This window comes from Furipterus horrens, unplaced genomic scaffold (assembly GCF_987537825.1).
Source record: "Furipterus horrens unplaced genomic scaffold, mFurHor1.1.pri manual_scaffold_13, whole genome shotgun sequence".
NCBI classification, from domain to species: Eukaryota; Metazoa; Chordata; class Mammalia; order Chiroptera; family Furipteridae; genus Furipterus; species Furipterus horrens.
The window spans coordinates 34,816,368-34,833,103 of record NW_028327183.1 but is presented as its reverse complement, the minus strand read 5'-3'; the positions used below and the strand labels follow the sequence as shown (position 1 = coordinate 34,833,103).

Sequence of the window (16,736 nt, the reverse complement as noted above, 5' to 3'; positions counted from 1 at the left end):
TGTAATACATATTAACTGTAACCACGTATTATGGTAAATATATTAATAAAATAGAGAGCAATGATGTGTGAGTCTGTGTGTGTGGGTTAAAACAGTGTATCTTTGCATCAGGAGACCTGTAGTTGACAAACAGGTGAAAGAAACAAAATAAAGAAGTTTATACAGGCTCTTCCTACTGATATATTAGTAAAAAGTGGGATGTGGGTATCTCTCTCTCTCTTTCTCGCGCACACACACACAATTTGGAGAGTAACACTTTCTAGAATACAGATAAAACAGTTAATAGTATTTGCCTTTAAGGAAAAGTAGGCTAAATGTACACTATTTTGTTTCATTTGCAGTAACTATATACAGGTATTATTCAGTGAAACAAACAAAAAACCAAAATTTTCCCTAATGAAAAAAAGAGCTCCTATAAATAAGAACTAACATCCAGGGAGAAAAATAATCAAACAATATTTATATGCAATTCACAAAAAGTACTAACTTAAACTTATGAAAAAAAGTTCAACCTCACACAAAGCGAAATGCATGGGGTACTGAGGTAACATTTTTCAGTTATAAGACTGGCAAAAATTTTCTAAAGTTTGGTAGCATCGTATTGGTGAATATGGGGTAACAGACACCCTCTCAAAAACTGGTTAAAGTGTAAACTGCTATAATCTCTAAGAGAGACATAGCAATATTTATTAGAATTACAAAGGCTATGTCTCCTGCTATCCAGAATTTTCAGTTACTGGATTTATTTTACAGATAAATTCACACATTTGTGAAATGATTCATGAAGGGTCTTCATCATGGCACTGTTTGTACTAGCAAAAATCGGAAACAACCTCACTCTATTCTATGTGTAAGTCTGAGGGATAATGAGAAGAGGAAGACTTTTGACTGTATCCTGTTATTTAATTCTGAATGGTGTGAATGCATACATTAAAACCCTGGCCAGAGGAACAATCTGCTGAGGATACCACAATGGTCCCCATACCACAGGACTCAACCACAAAGGCCTCTGCAACAGATTCAGTATTGGGAGTCTAAGCCCAGTTCCAACTGCCAGGGAGCAGGGTGAATCACTCTGGATTAGCACACTGGCCTCCTTCCTGACCTCCCTGCTTCTTGCTCTACTATATAGTTTATTCTCAACACAGCAGCCAGAGATTCTTTTAAATTAAGTTGGACTGTCACTCCTCTGTTCAAGATCCTATAATTGCCTCTACCTCAGAATAAACGACAATCATTACAGTTGCCCCCACTGCCCCCTCTCTAACCTCATACTCTACTACACCTCCCTCACTCCACTCCAGCTATACTAGGTTCACTCCTGCTTCAGGATCTTTGCAGCCACAATTTCTTTTGCTTGAATAACCAATCACCTTTTTGAGTTACTTCTCAAACGTCAGCTTCCCTAACCTATTTTAAAAGGCAAAAGATTTATACTTGCTGAAGAGAAATCAGAGTATATCCTAACCTATTTTAAATTGGAAGCAACAATTCCCACCCCCCTTACTGGCTTTTTCTCCAAGCACTTAATAATCTTAGAATATTACATATTTTACCTCCAAAATACAAGTTCTAATAAGGGCTGGGTTTTGTTTCTTTTTGCTACTGCTTACCCTGCAATTGGAGCTATACCTCTTCCACAGTAAGGACTCAAATATTTGTTGAATAAATGGTTTTCCCTTTTCCATAGTAAATCAGCAAAACTAAAAACAGGATACTAGAGGTAGGAAAGAATAAGACTGTTAGCATGACTGCTGCCTTTCTTTATAACCTTTCTGAGGGCCCTGGCCGGTGGCTCAGTTGGTTGGAGGTCATGTTGTACACCAAAGGGTTGTGTGTTTGATCCCTGGTAACTGATGTTTCTCTCCCTCTCTCCCTCCCTTCCTCTCTTAGAAAACAAATTCTTTAGGTGAGGATTAAAAAAAAAAAAAACCTTCCAAGGGACTTAAATTAAAACACATACGTATACACATACCCCCTATCTAAATAATTTTTTAAAATTTTAATAAAAAATAGGTATTAGATATATTCAGGAAGTAGAATTAACAGAACTTGGTAACAGGTGTGAAGCTGGTACACAACTGAAGCAGTGTCAAAAATAACTTCCATATTTCTGGCATACTCAGGTTAGTAGATGGTGATACAGCTACATCCTGGGATCAAGAACACTAGAAGAAAAGTAAAGGGGAGATTACTTCAGTTTGGGAAAAATTAAATTTGAGAGGCCTTCAAGTACCGATATCAGAAAGTCAGATCTAGCCCTGGCTGGGTGGCTCAGTTGGTTGGTGAGTCATCCCATGCACCAAAAGGTGGCATGTTCAATCCCAGGTCGGGCACATACATAGGTTGTGAGTTCGATCCCTGGTTAGGGCACCTACAGGAGGCAACTGATTGACGTTTCTCACATTGGTTTCTCTCTCTAAAATCAATAATCCTTGGATGAGGTTTTTTTTAAAAGAGGTCTGATCTAGTTTCAGAAGAGAACTGTGCTAGATATGTGATTTTAAAAATAATTTCATATAGTTAAGACCATAGGGGTTGATGCCAGAGAGTATATAGCTTAAAAAAGGAGAAAAAAACCTCATGTGGAAGGAACTCTGAGGAACACAATTAGTTCAAGGTGGGATGGTGGAGGAATCAGGTAAACAGACTGAGGAACAGCAGCTAGAGAGGGGAAGAGTAAAACCAGATGAACATAGCAGCCAGGAAGATAAGACTATTTTAAGAAGGAAGAGGACAACACTATGGAATGCTTCTGCAAAGCAAATGAGAGAAAACTGGAAAGGCTCACTCAAGGAGCAGACCAAGTGCATTAATGAAAGGGAGATCAGGCATCTTGATAGAGCTAAGTAGGCACTAACAGGATGTAGGATTCAAGTTCATAATTACTAAACATGCTACATAATTGTAATTTTATATGAATATCAACACATTAATATGCTATATAGTATGCCAGCTTAAAAATTAAATGTGAATAGAAAGGACCCATTATCAAGGAAGGAGTTGAAGATATAAGGAGAAAAAGAGATAATCAGTATTTTAGGTCTAGGAGTTAGGAAGCAGGAGCACAAGCCATTTTCTGATAAGTGGTTTTTCCTCTATTTTTATTGGGCTGCCAGGAATAGGCTGGACTGCATATGAGGTTGGTTTAGAGTATAGTAAGTGCTTGATCCAGTTTCCATTTAATGTCTTCTAGTTCTTGTTGAAATCGATGGCAAGGCCATTTGCCTTCTGCAGAAAAACGATTACAAAAAAGGACTAAGTTTTGTTGGCAATGTTGAGGGCCCAGTAAAGAGCGGTAATCAGATTTACAGTTGTTTTAATTTACTCATTTGTGATTCTCTTCCATTGGACTGAGCCCTCTGGGTGAATACTGACATGTGGATGGGCAGATGCTTTCAGGGCTGAAGTCTTTAGGCAGGAAGCAGCTCAAAAGAGGAACAAGGGATTTTAGGGTATTTGCAAGACAGATGGAGGATCACGGAGTCTAGGCTGGCTGGATATAAGTGGCAGGGAAAGCAAAAGGAAGAAGGGAACTAATGAATCCTAAGAAGAAAGCTCAGTTTTTTAAGTTATTTCTTGAGCAAGTCAGTTGGAAGATCAAAGTATGGGGTGTCCAAATCCATGATTCAGAGGTTCTGCAGTTGAAGCTGATGGACAAGGTGCGGGTGTATATGGTTTTGGGCGGGAGGGAATGAAAGGAAAGTCACAGAGCAAGGAACGAGAACCAGGGTGGGTCCAGGAGAGTTAACAAAGCAGGCTCGACTGCTATCCTTTATATAAGGCCTGGATACAAATTTGGCCCTTGGACAAATCTGGAAACCTGGATTTCAGGTTTTTCCACCATTCCCCAAACTAGTAAGAGTGGCTGACTGAGCCTGAACTGTTTGTATGTCATGTACGACTCCTTTCAAAGACCCCTCTGAAAGTCTGAGCCTGGTTTCCCCCAGACTTTGCCCATTCATCTTTTCCCTTTACTAATTTTGCTTTCTATCTCTTTGCTTTAAGAAATCATAGCCAAGAGTATGGTTATCATGGGTAAACTACATAGAAATTGAAGTCATTTGGAAGGATAGCAGCATAGAGGAAGGAGGAGGCAGATATCAGGTTTTTCAAGATTATGGACAGTAATCAGGTAATTAGATGATCAAATCAGGAGAGTGAGAGGATAATATGAGCCTCAAAAGAGTAACAGAGGTTTTACCAGAAAAGGGAAGGGAACAAAGACATCAAGCCCACATCTGAACATAGGTTTGTAGGGCAAAAAACCTCCAGTGCTACCCCTGGGAAAGGTGGTGGTGGGAGCAGTCTCCTTAGGGGTCAAAAGTTGGGCATATAGAGGATTAACCCTGAATCTGCTCTAAAATATACATCTACCTGTGTCTACACTGACAGTATTTCAGGGTTGTCTGATACTTTATGGTAACAAATTACTTGCTGAGCACACTGGTGTGGAGTGGCACTATAGCTGGGCACTATCTTTCACTATATTCTAAGTTCACTTTTTCACTCGCTCCAGCTTTGGCTTCTCTCACGAAGGAAAAGACATTGCCAGCATTATTTTAACAGCCAAAAGACAGAAATTACCCAAATATGACATCCTCAGAATGGATAAATTGTTGTCTATTAACACAATGAAATATTATACTGCAATGAAAATGAACAGTCCACAGCCAAATGCAACAATACGGTCAACTCCCCCAAAGACAATGTTGAGCAAAGAAGCTAAGCACGACAAAAGTATATACTATATAATTCCATTTATATAAAGAACAAAAAACAAGCAAAAGCAATCTATGCCTTTAGAAGTCAGGAGAGTAGTTATCCTTGAGGATGAAGAGGGCTACTGGAAGCCCCCCAGTGAGGGTGTGTGTGTTGGGGCAGCTTACGTGATGGAAGTACTACTGGTATTTTGACTCCTAATCTGGGTGCTTGTTACATGGGTAACTACGCATGTGTACTTTTCTGTGTGCATATATTTTAAAACAAAACAGTGATACTCAATATATGTGAAAAAAGCAAGTATATATTTTACAACAATACATTTACCATAGATCCATTTTTGTTGGAAAGCACATGACTGTACAGAACAATGCTAGGCAGAATATACACTCAAATAGTGTTAACAACAGTTAGCCCTGGGTAATTTTTTCCCCTATTTAAAAAAAACCATCTTCCATATTTTCCATATTCTTTTTACAATATATTAACTTTTTCTTTTTTAAATCGTCACCCAAGGATGTGTTTTTAAATTGATTTTAGAGGAAGGGAGAGAGAAACATTGATAGGTTGCCTCTTATACGGTCAAACCTGCAACCTTTCAGTGTATAGAGGACTCCAACCAACTAAGCCACCTGGCCAGGACTACAGTGTATTACTTTTACAAAAACAAAACAAAACCTAGTTGCATTTTATAAACTGCAACATGTAAGACTCCACACCCACTTTGGGAAAAAGAAATGCTATTATATACTGGGGAATGGAGAAAGGGATAACCCATTACCCAACCATTCCATAAAAAAAAATGTACAGAACAATTTCAGCACAATCAAAATCCTGAATTGCAACACTGGGATTTGCATTCACAGCAATCCTGTGTGCAGCTACCCTAACACCCAAGAATTATCAGGATTAGGTGAGTACCAGGATTATAGAAGCACACTGCAGACATCTAGTAAACATGTCAATGTCCTCTGTACTAGGATGACTGTAAACCATTTATAATCACTTTAATCTTGCCTGGGCCCAGGCTTCTCACACCCCCTCAAGTTTGGCATTCTTTGCTCTCTCCCCCTTTTACTCCCAGATTGCTCTTCAAGTCTGGAGGTAAAGGTAACTTTCTGGGCCATGAGCTCCTTGCTGGCTGCTCTCAGTTGTCTCTGTGCACCTAAAATATGAATCACTCTATGAAAGCCTCATTTTTGACCTGAGATATGCTTTGCTTTCACAGAGCTGCTTTGTTTCTTTATAAACCACAACATTGGACATCAGTGCATTTTGAAACTAACATTCATTATGAACTGGAATCAGATTCAGATCTATTTTGATATGTTTATGAGCTAAATCTAAGAACATTTTTATCAGTCAGCCAAGTGCATTAAATATGAAGACAGTTGGAATTTAAAAGATATTCATACTACTGGCTCACAGCTCTGCACCATCACTGAGAACGAAACCATATTAGGTTCATAGTCTCACCACGTGCTCTTGAAGCCAGGTTTATAAATGTCCCAAAACCAGAATCTTGTTTTTATGAATACTGGCTCTAAGAAACAGGATGTTTGATGTGCTCCTCCTCAGAAGGCTGGAATTACCCCAAGAGTAGTGACTGGGGCCTGCATCCCTAGCTTCCTAGTGCACCCTGGCTGGCTGGCTGGCTGCTGCTGGCCTCTGCAAGCCTCTGATGCTCAAAGCTACACTCTCCCATACTTCCTTCACTTGCTCAACTCCTACTCAGGGAATACCTCTTTTAAGAAGTTTTTCCTGTGTCTTCATCTTGAGAGAAGCTAAAGCAGCCTGCTCTGGACAAAAGCCCACTTAGCATCCAGGGATAAATGGTGCTACTTTACTTCCATAAGTTTGAGTCCAACTGTATTAATACCTGTCATCGTTTAAAAACAAAGTCAAAACAGGTAACCTAAGCAAACTGGAGACTTCTGAGCTCCTTTAATAGATTACACATCTTGATTACATTATGATACTCTCCCCACCGTCAGCTTAAAACCAATTTATAGGCTCTAATCTAACAGGGCAGTATTCTGCAACACTGAATCCAGACATGATTAGATCTGAACTATTAACACAGGGGCTTACAGAATGAGAATCTTTTTCAGGCAGATAACCCAGAAGCAAGGACAACAGCCACGTAAATGTGAGACACAGACACTATACACATCCATTCCCTGTACGCTAGGAACAAAAAACTCAATCCCAGTACTCAAAGCAGCCAAACCCTGTAGGAAACTTAAGTCTCAATCTCTGTTTGCCCCAGACTCTGTCTTGCAGATGTGTCCTCCCTCATCCCCCACACTTACTCATTTCCCTCTCTTCACAACCCAGTCACAACCTGAATATACTGGATTTGGAAGGATAGGGGAAATGAAAAAATAATCCTACTGAGAAAACATCACTAAGGCCCTTAAACGAGGGGGCTAGATTAGATGACCCAGCTGTGATGTTTTAAACTTTCTACAAATACCGATGATCTCACTTATATGTGGAACCTAATGAATAAAATAAACTGATGAAGAGGATGGAAATAGGCATGGATACATGGAAGACTGTCAGAGCGGAAGGAGGTGGGGGGATTGGATGAAAGGTGAAGGGATTAGCCTAAGAAAATATATGCATAACACACATAGACAACAGTGTGGTAATGGAAGAGGGAAGGGAGGCTCGGTGGAGATGGGCAAAGATGGGGAAAATGGGGATATCTGTAATAGTGTCAACAATAAAGTTAAAAAAATAAATTAAAAAGCTGTCTTTCTAAACCTGGCTGATTAGAACTACCTGTGGGACTTCCAACTGATATCCAGGCTCTACAATAAAACTTCAGAATCAGAGCTTAAGGTGTGGAATATGGAAATTTGTACTTTAAAAATGCTTCTCAGATGATTCTGATAAGAGATTTGTGAACCTACAAGAAAGAACTGGATGGAGTGATTAACTCCTACTGTGATAACTGGTTTCCAAAATGTTGACACTGCTATTGGAAGTAATATCCCGTTATCCCTGTTCTTTCATGTTCTATGTAAAGTAAGTTAAGTAAGTTGGGGAGGGGGGTGAGTAGAATTAATTCCCCACTGATTGTCTTCCTACATGGAGGGAACTTGGCTAGTAGTTCTCCAAGTGGACAGGCGACTTCTGCACTTTGGGCTGAATGATTGATTATGTGGTACTATTACTATCTGGCATAGTGTAGGACATTTACCATCTCTGACCCTTACTCTTAAATGCCAATGGTGGTTCCTAGTCATTGGGACAACCAAAAACACATCTCTCACATTCCTAAATACTCCTGGATGTCAGTTCAGCTTCTGATTGAGCCACTGAGCTGGATTAACAGTCCTATCTCCCTACTCTTCACATTAAGTTCTACTTTTGGAGGGAGAGTCTGTCCAATAGGTGATTTTAAGAGTAGTCAGTCCTTCCTTCTATTCTCTTTTGCACATACCTGCCCACAGAGGGAGCATTCTAGACTGAGGTTTCCCACTTGGCTGTCTCATCCTGTCAGATCTGATTTAGGTGTGGTCTTCACTCTAGAGGGGGAAAAGGGAGCTTCTACCGTTACCTAAATTCCTACAACAATAAATAAACCTTAGAATAAGAGAAATTAATTTAGTTTTTTAAGGAATATAAACATGACCATAACTCTACTCTGACATTTTAAAGATGCCTTTCATTACCTTTCTATTGTAAGAGAATATCACTGTTTAAGGAGAAAGAACTTTGACGAACATTTTTTATTGAAGAGTTTTATTCTGTCTCAGAATAAGAACCTTGCTTCAATATTGTACGGTGCACTGCAGGTATGCCATGCTGCCAGTTACTACTACTGGGGCACCAAAGGCCCTAGTCAGTGACCCAGAGGGCTTGGAAAATGTGTGAATTCATACTTTTAGAGAATGTAGAACTGGTATTTACAGTTCTTCTTGAAAGCAGCCAAGGACATCTGAAACTGTCTATAGGTATGCCACAGCAGTTGCTTTGATGTTCAGAATGCCTCAAAAATGTGCTCAATATCATGATTTCAGAGTCCTCCAAAAGGTTTTGTTGTTAACATGCAGACAAACAGTATTAAGCAATATTATCTAAATTACGGCTGCCAAGTACTGAAGCTTAATAATGAAACCAAATTACAAAACATTCTTGTACAACTATACAAAAGATATAAAGTTAAAAATATCAACCATCTTTAAACATTCCAATTCTCCTACAGTGCCATTTTCCACATCATTATCACTACTAAATAGTTTAAGGAGAAAGTTAATAAAATTAAAAGAGATAAAAAAATTTAAATCTTTGGATTCCTTTATTCCATGGCCTTCATAAAAACGCAAGTGGCCAGATCCCCCCCCCCACTATAGCTTAAAATATCAAAAAAGATTTACTAGTAATTTATATAAGCAATAAACTCTATTCTGAATCATTTTTGGATTATAGGCTTAAAACCAGTGTTATGGTATCGCATAGGTTGCTAAAATAATTTCTAAGACTCTGACTCCTCTTGAAATATAATGGAAGGAGTCAACTTATCATGACAAAAATTCCAGGCATTATCTGAAAAACAGGTTAATTGATGCTGAGTCTTACTGTCTTAAAAAAAAGGGGGGGGGTGTTACTTATTTGAAAATACAGCTAAGTACATTCTTATCTATGATTATTTACATTCATATACTGAAAATATCTATTATTTGGACAAATCGTGATATGCCATTTACTATCAAATGAAGGTCTTACAACGAGCATGAGTAATTTATCCTTTTATGTAATGAAAGAATGTATCAAATCTTCATTTGTGTTCCAAACATTAAAAAAGAAAAATAAAATAAAAAATCTTAAGCCTGGAAAGCTATGAAAAGTCCCACCAATAGCTCTGCTCCTCAGCACATCAACTTCTGCAAGGACACAGTATGTTTGCTGACTTTAAAATGTTTATTCTTTAAAAAATTAGTTGCTTTTTATACAGCTATACAAAGTTCTTAATGTTTCTTTGGCAATGGGATATAATGGAATTTTACAACTATATAAAAAGTTACCTTTGCCTAAGAAACAGTATTTACTGTGTGTACATAGTTGACTGACAAAATTCTCTACCATCCAGCAACCTAATTAATTGATGAAATAAGCTAGCTCAAAAGGGATATTACAGTATTTCCAAAAAGAAAGAAGGGAAGGGCAAAAGACACACGCACGCGCGCGCACACACACACACACACACACACACACACACACAAAATCTTCTGTGGTTCAAAACACAGTATCACGGCCCTATCTGCAGGCAACTTGCAATAATTGCCAAATACAATTTAGCGATAAGAAAAATCCTTTCAGTAATGAAAAAATACTTGTAAGTTCCACTGCAGTACTGCTTTAGTTTAACTATACATAAGAAATTACTTAACCTTCTGCTATTTCAAATATATTTAATGCTCATTTTTAAAGATGAGCTGTTCCCCCTTGCCCAATATAACTGCATTGTATCTTTGAAATTAAGCAGAAAAACAAACAAACAAACAACAACAAAAAAAACCAGTGCTGGTGACAAATATACAGCAAATTCACTTCTTCATTCTTGGTAAAGACTGAAACCAATTCTCAGGACCATGAAGAGCTAGAAATTCACCTATTTTCAAAGACTTGTTTGTAGACTATGCAGCAACTTTGTTGTCTTTCTAAAAAAGGAAAAGAAAATTAGCTCATGCTTCAAATTATTGGTTAATTAATAATTATTTCTTTCTAATTTGCTTAAGTATAATTTACATGACCTTTAAATATACCCTCCTTTTACTTTCATGTACAAATATGTACCACTGAGTTCCAGGAAACACTTTTTACAACTTCCACAGGAGCTCATTATTTGTTAACTGCATTTTCTAATTAGTAAAGTTAAAAGCAGTGGTGTTATGGGCTGGTCCCAGCAAGAAGCTCCTCCCTCTAAGATACAGGTGTACCCCACTATCTTTGGTTGCCATCCTAATAATCTTTAAAAACGACGACAAAACTTCAACATTCAACATACTAGTCAAATTCATCAAGTACAACCAACAACATATTTTGAAAGAAGATTAATAAAATCTAAGTCTTTGATGTCTTTACTAAGTAATAAAATATCCAGACAGTAAAATAACATTTCTCTCCAAAGGGTCATGCCAGGAGAAGCAATGATTTAGAAATTCTTTTTAAGGATAAGTTTTACATTTGAAATGAGTTTTGAAAATCAGAGTTGACTGGGAAATTTTAAAAAGTAACTAAGGAAAAAGCAGTAAAAATCTCAAGGAGTTTCTAGCTTTCCAGTGAGACTAACCCTAAACTAAGGGCCTGTACACACACAGTATCAGAGCCAGGGGCTACCACATACCTGGCTTTTACTGCTGATTCTCACCCTATTAGAAATACACATTTCCTGTTCAAGACAACTTTATCTCTGCACACAACACCAAACCATTTGTACAAGGTTATTAAATTGGAATACATATAGCATGGAGTTAAGTTGGTGCTGAAAGAATTAAGCTGAAGATGATACTGCCACCCTCCACCAAAGCCAACCTTCACATGCTCCAATTTAAAAAAATCTTTTAGAAAGCTGTTTGATTAATCCAGACCTATTAAGAGTCCAAAAGCTGTGGTTTTCTGAAAGGAAAAAAAAAAAGCAGGGAGAGAGGGAAAGAGACAGAGGTGGTAGAAAGAATGAAAGGAATAGAAAGAGCCACATTGAGTCATGTGGGACACCCCAGTATCTCTGAACAGTCTCTGAAGAAACACATACTCAAATGCGAGGCAGTCTGTCTTATACACCCCGGTGGCTTAACCTCTTAGCAGCAGCATATAAAACAGGAAGTGGCTGTCCTCTTATTATCCTTGGCCTGATTTCTCCCCTCCCCCAAAAGGAAAGAAAAAAATGCACCATAGGACCAAACTCATCAAAGGTTTATGTTTCTGACATTATTCTTAAGGAAAATTGGGCTTGAAGTCAGTGAGTTTTGGTTTTATTGTATATATTAGCTTGTACCAGTATCAAGCGTTAACCTCTCTGGGTCCTTAGTTTCCTAATTATGTATTGGGGTGGGGTGGGCGAGAGTTTCAAGTTTGGCTGACATTTTTAAAGAGGTCTAAAAATCAATAATTCTATCAAACACATGTTGTCATTAAACAATCAGATTTGTTTATGTTTACCCTAAAAATGTAATGCTTCATGCCATAAAAAACAAAGCCAACCATTACATGAAGGCTGCTGCAAATGCCAATGACATCTACCTCAGAGAGGAATTCTATGTTTGAGAAATGAGTTTAATCCCTACAGGTAAATCTCCTTTATGTAAGAGTAATCACTCACTATTTCTACCTTTATAGGTGCCAGACAGTATCATTTAGAAGGCATAGGCTGCTGAGAGGCCAGGGCTCTCACGGCAGACAGAAGGGTCATTCCACTTTGGAATGGACAATCAAGGGCTAGCACAACGAATGGACCTTTGGCATCATTAAAGGCTAGTAGTGTACTTCTAATTAACATATGCTAAGCATTTACTTCAAGACCATTAATGGCCCCATGCTGAGCAAGGCGTTTTGGTGAAAAATGTAGAATACATTCATTGATACCAAGAGGCTTGCATCTGGCTGGTGATGTAGAAAAAAACACATGAAATAGGAAACATGAATCTATTTAAAATGCATGCTGATGAACGCAGATACTACAGGAGGTGAGAAAAGGAAGAAATCTGTGGAGGAAGGAACAAGTTTCCAAGGATAGAGGAAACCTTGGGCAAGAATGTGAAAGGTAAGTGAAAGGGAGCCCAACTTTTGGCTGTGTCTGACTTCCCCTGTACTATAAACACCAAGAAGCCAGGACTAAGTATGTTTTGCTTAGCACCAACGTCCAGCTCAGTGCTTGGCATATATGAAGAATTCAATATATTTGGTCAACAAATGACGTCAGAGTTGACCACGAGTCAGCTTTCCTTCCTTCCTTCCTTTTATTTTAGAGAGAGGGGAAAGGAGAAAGAGAGGGACAGAAACATCACTGTGTGGTTGCCTCTCACTCGCACCCCCAACTGGGGACCTGACGTGCAACCTAGTCATGTGCCCTGACTGGGAACTGAACCAACGACACATGGTTTGCAGGCCGACACTCAATCCACTGAGCCACAGCAGCCAGGGCACATGACCCAGCTTTCTTGAGTAAGCTAAAGAGTAATGAGAAATGGGGCTGGATATGTCAAGTGGAACCCTCACGGTATGAAGAGTGGGCAGTGCAATATCACATTAAAATCTTTTAATCACTAGGGCAATGCCTTAGTGTCCAGGAATCTGTCACTCCTTGAACCACCCAAGAAGATTTTGTCAGGGATACACTAGTACAGATAAAGACTCATGCAGATAACCTCTACAATGCATTCAAATTGTGCAATATACAAGGTGAGGCAAAAGTAGGTTTACAGTTGTTCATATGGAAAATAATACAATAATTAATAAATAAGAATAAACTCTGTGTTTTCTGTACTCAAAACTGCAAACCTACTTTTGCCCCACCCTGTATGTGATATGGGTTTTAACTAAAGGCTCAAAATGACTGAACAGTGAGACATGGCTTCAAAAAAAATGTTTGCACTCATAAGTGCATGTATCATGTGTACAGTGGTTACTCAAAGTATAAAGTGAAATAACAGTCCAGTCTTACACCAACAACATTACAGCTATTCTTTCAAATATATAAAAAATTAGAAGAGTATATATATTCTGCGTGTTTACAAGGACAGAGTTAAACTAATAGTTTGAACATAGAGGAAAAAGATTTTCACTCAGATTGTGTGTGTGTGTCTATGAAATCCACATAATTAGAGCATTCCTGGAGTGGGATGATGCCCTCAAGAAGAGTAAGGTCCCAGCTCCTATAAGGGATACTATAGACGTGGTATACAGTTTGGCTAGGAGGTCAGACCTCTCACTTTCCAACTCTGAGATTTTTAATTATCTTCAAAAGGTGTATCTGAGATAGGACTATGCAACTCTCTTTCCACAAACGTCAAAATTGAGAGCCTGATTTAACAACTCAATTGAGGTCATGCTAGCAATAATTACTAAAATTCTCATTGGGACCCAAGTCTAATTTAAGTGTAGTTTTTCTCAAACCAAACTGACTCAATGTAATCTTCAACAAGGAGTTGTTTTAAGTTCTTAAACAGGTAGCTGATATGTCTTAAGTGAGGTAGAGAGACTGAAGGTCTGAAGATCAGTCAGTGGGTTACTGTGGTAGCTCGCAGGGACATATCAATGGAATGAATGTAATGATGTGGAAATGGGCCATGACTGTGGATACTACCACCATCTGGGAAACAAAAAATATGGTATATTACTAGCCAATCAAACACTGGGAAGAGGCAAAGCTGAGATGATGGGAAGGCAAGAAGATTACAAGGTCATTCTGAGGACGGTTAAGTTTAAGTGAATCACAGACACAAAGCAGATGAGATGGAGCAATGCAAGGTGGAAGCATACAAGGTCCAAGCTGAAAAACTGATTAGAAGCTATATGCATCCACAAACTCACAAAGGGAAAAGGGGAAGGAAAAGAGAGAGGGAGGAGGGAAGGGGTAAGGGCAGGGGAGTGCAAAAGAGATGGAGAGAGAAATGGAGTGGGGGGTGGAGGGGAAGGAGAAAGAGAAAGAGAGAGAGGAAATGCAGTCAAGCACACAAGGGCACTTGCCAGTGTACAAATATGAGCATGAATGTTTGCAACAAGAAGCAGACTGAATATTCCAGGCAGGAGGAATATATAAAAAGGTTCTGAGATAGGAATAAGCTACTAAACAAGAGCAAGAAGGCCCACATTACCTGTAGCAGAGTGAATGAAGGGGAGACCCAATGGCAAAAAGGACTAGAGACAGCACTAGACATAAACTGGAAAAGCAGGAAGATCATGAAGCACCTTATAGGCTGTGTTGAGAAACATGTTGTTGTATTTAAAAAATCAAGAATATTAAAAAAACTAGAAAGAAAGACTTCAAGTTGGGTGGATGGTCACCAGTGTCAAATATTGCAGAGGAGTTAAGGGCAAATATCTGTGAAAAGGCTACTGAATTCTGTAAGCAAAATGTCACTGGCAAGAACAGTAATAGTGACAAGCAGAAGATATTTTCTAGTCTCCCAGCTATAATGGCTACTTGGCAAGTTAGAAGTGCTGTGCTCCATTAGGCCACCATGGCTGGACAGACTGAGCTAATGATGAGGCAGTCTTGGCTGTGATGAAACAATTATCAAAGGCATGAAAATTAACAGACCATACCCAAAGCCACTAAAATTGAACACTTAAGAAAGATCTCAATAATAGTCAGTTTTAAATACTGGACAATGAAATTCCTGCCAGAAGGTCTTTTTGTTTCTGGAGGCCCATGGCAATTCCTAGTAGACCTCTTTACAAGGGGATTTTGATCCTTTCTGTGATTATATGGCGCCTTCCCCACTATCCCTAAACATCAATAAACTAGGACAATGACATTGATTTACAAATCCCTTTAAATAAACAATAAATATAAACACACCATACAGAGCTATATGATTTCCTAGCAGCAGTTCCCAAATGTCAATATATCATGAGATTTTCAAGACCACGGCAAAATAAAAAAACATAGTTGAGTTTTCCACAAAACCAACTTAAGAGCACTGACTGAGGAACAAATTTACGAAGTTCAAGATTTAGCATCATCACTTACTAGATGACCTTGGGCAAATTATTTAATATCTCTATACCTATTTCCTCATTTGTAAAATGGGGATTAAAAATAAAACCCATACCATAAAGCTTCTATGAGGTTTAAGTGAAATAATGTATGAAAAACATTTAGAACAATGCCTAGTACACAAAAAATACTATATAAGTGTTAGCTGCTAATTAAATGTATAGGTTTGTCTTCCATTGTGAAGTATGACCTTCCTAGACCCTTTTGGTGTTAAAGCATAATTTGTAATCTGAAATGTAGATGGTATATAATCCTTTTTTGGATAATGCCTTTAATGATCCTCTGAGCCTCCAGCAAAAAAAATCATTGTAAAAGAAGAAATAAAAAAAAAAGAAAATAATTTCAAGTCAGTCTCTTATAGTTTTTGGGGGTAAATTTTACCAGACAATAAAATCTAAAACCATAGTTCCCTAACAGACAAAAAGAACTTATTAGCTAAGAAGTTACTGCTCTGTAAAATTATATAAATATCCTAATCAGGTAAAAATAAGTTATACAAATGCCCTAAAAACATTTACCCAAAATGTGTGAGTAAAATCATTGTGAGTTTCACTTAAATGCATGCTGTTTGACATATAGTTTTAAGAAAAGCTTATATTTACCCTATATTCAAAATCAGCAAACTCCCTGCCCCCACGAGCTCCTCTGAATCCACCACGAAATCCTCGAGGGGTGGTGAAGGTACCACCTCTACCACCACCACGCCCTCGGCTACCACGGAAACCAAGACTTCCTCTGCCTCTGTACCCCCCACGGCCACGGTTTGGACGAAGTGGGATTCCAAATGTTTCAGCATTTAATCTTCTTTCTTCAGCCCAGGTTGGTCTCCGTTCTCTATTATAAGAACAAATAATCTTTAGCGTATATCAAGTGTTAAAGGACATTTTCAAGCAAAACTATGTGGCACTAATCCCCAAATTAAGATGAAGCAATTTCTAAAGATTAAATAAGAATAAGCACCTTACCTAAGTCATCATAAGCTGTCCATGGCAATATTTCCTATAAGACTGTTAAATTTCATGTGATAATATGACTGGTATTTAGATTCTTGCAAATACAGTTGATAAAACAAAGAAACATGATAACACCAATATAATGGGTCTGGCAATTAACTCCACCCTCCACTCAGCCTCAGTGGGAGGCCAAGCCAGTAAAGGAAACCCTGTCTCAGGAATCTGGGAGTAGGAGGGTAGGTTCCTGAATTCCCAGAATGATCCTAGCCCAATTCCTGGACCTGATGCCTGAAGCAAGTGTCTGAATTGCTGCTATTATAGACCCCAAT

The 16,736-nt window shown here is 38.4% G+C and overlaps 1 protein-coding gene across 5 annotated transcripts in view; it reads right to left on the bottom strand.

Annotated features, from left to right (window-relative positions):
* Nucleotides 1-2,009: 2,009 nt before the first annotated feature.
* The window catches only part of LSM14A (LSM14A mRNA processing body assembly factor), a 59,240-nt gene continuing 44,513 nt past the window's right edge, over nt 2,010-16,736 (bottom strand). For 3 of the 5 annotated variants that reach the window (XM_090261076.1, XM_090261078.1, XM_090261079.1), the window contains 2 exons: nt 16,057-16,288; nt 9,964-10,394 (listed from right to left, as the gene is read on the bottom strand). In XM_090261076.1, the coding sequence (XP_090117202.1) occupies nt 10,371-10,394; nt 16,057-16,288 (256 nt within the window). In that variant the 3' untranslated portion in view covers nt 9,964-10,370. Of the gene's footprint in view, nt 2,169-9,963; nt 10,395-16,056; nt 16,289-16,736 lie in introns of those variants that run through there. The other 2 variants (XM_090261075.1, XM_090261077.1) reach the window with 2 other exon arrangements.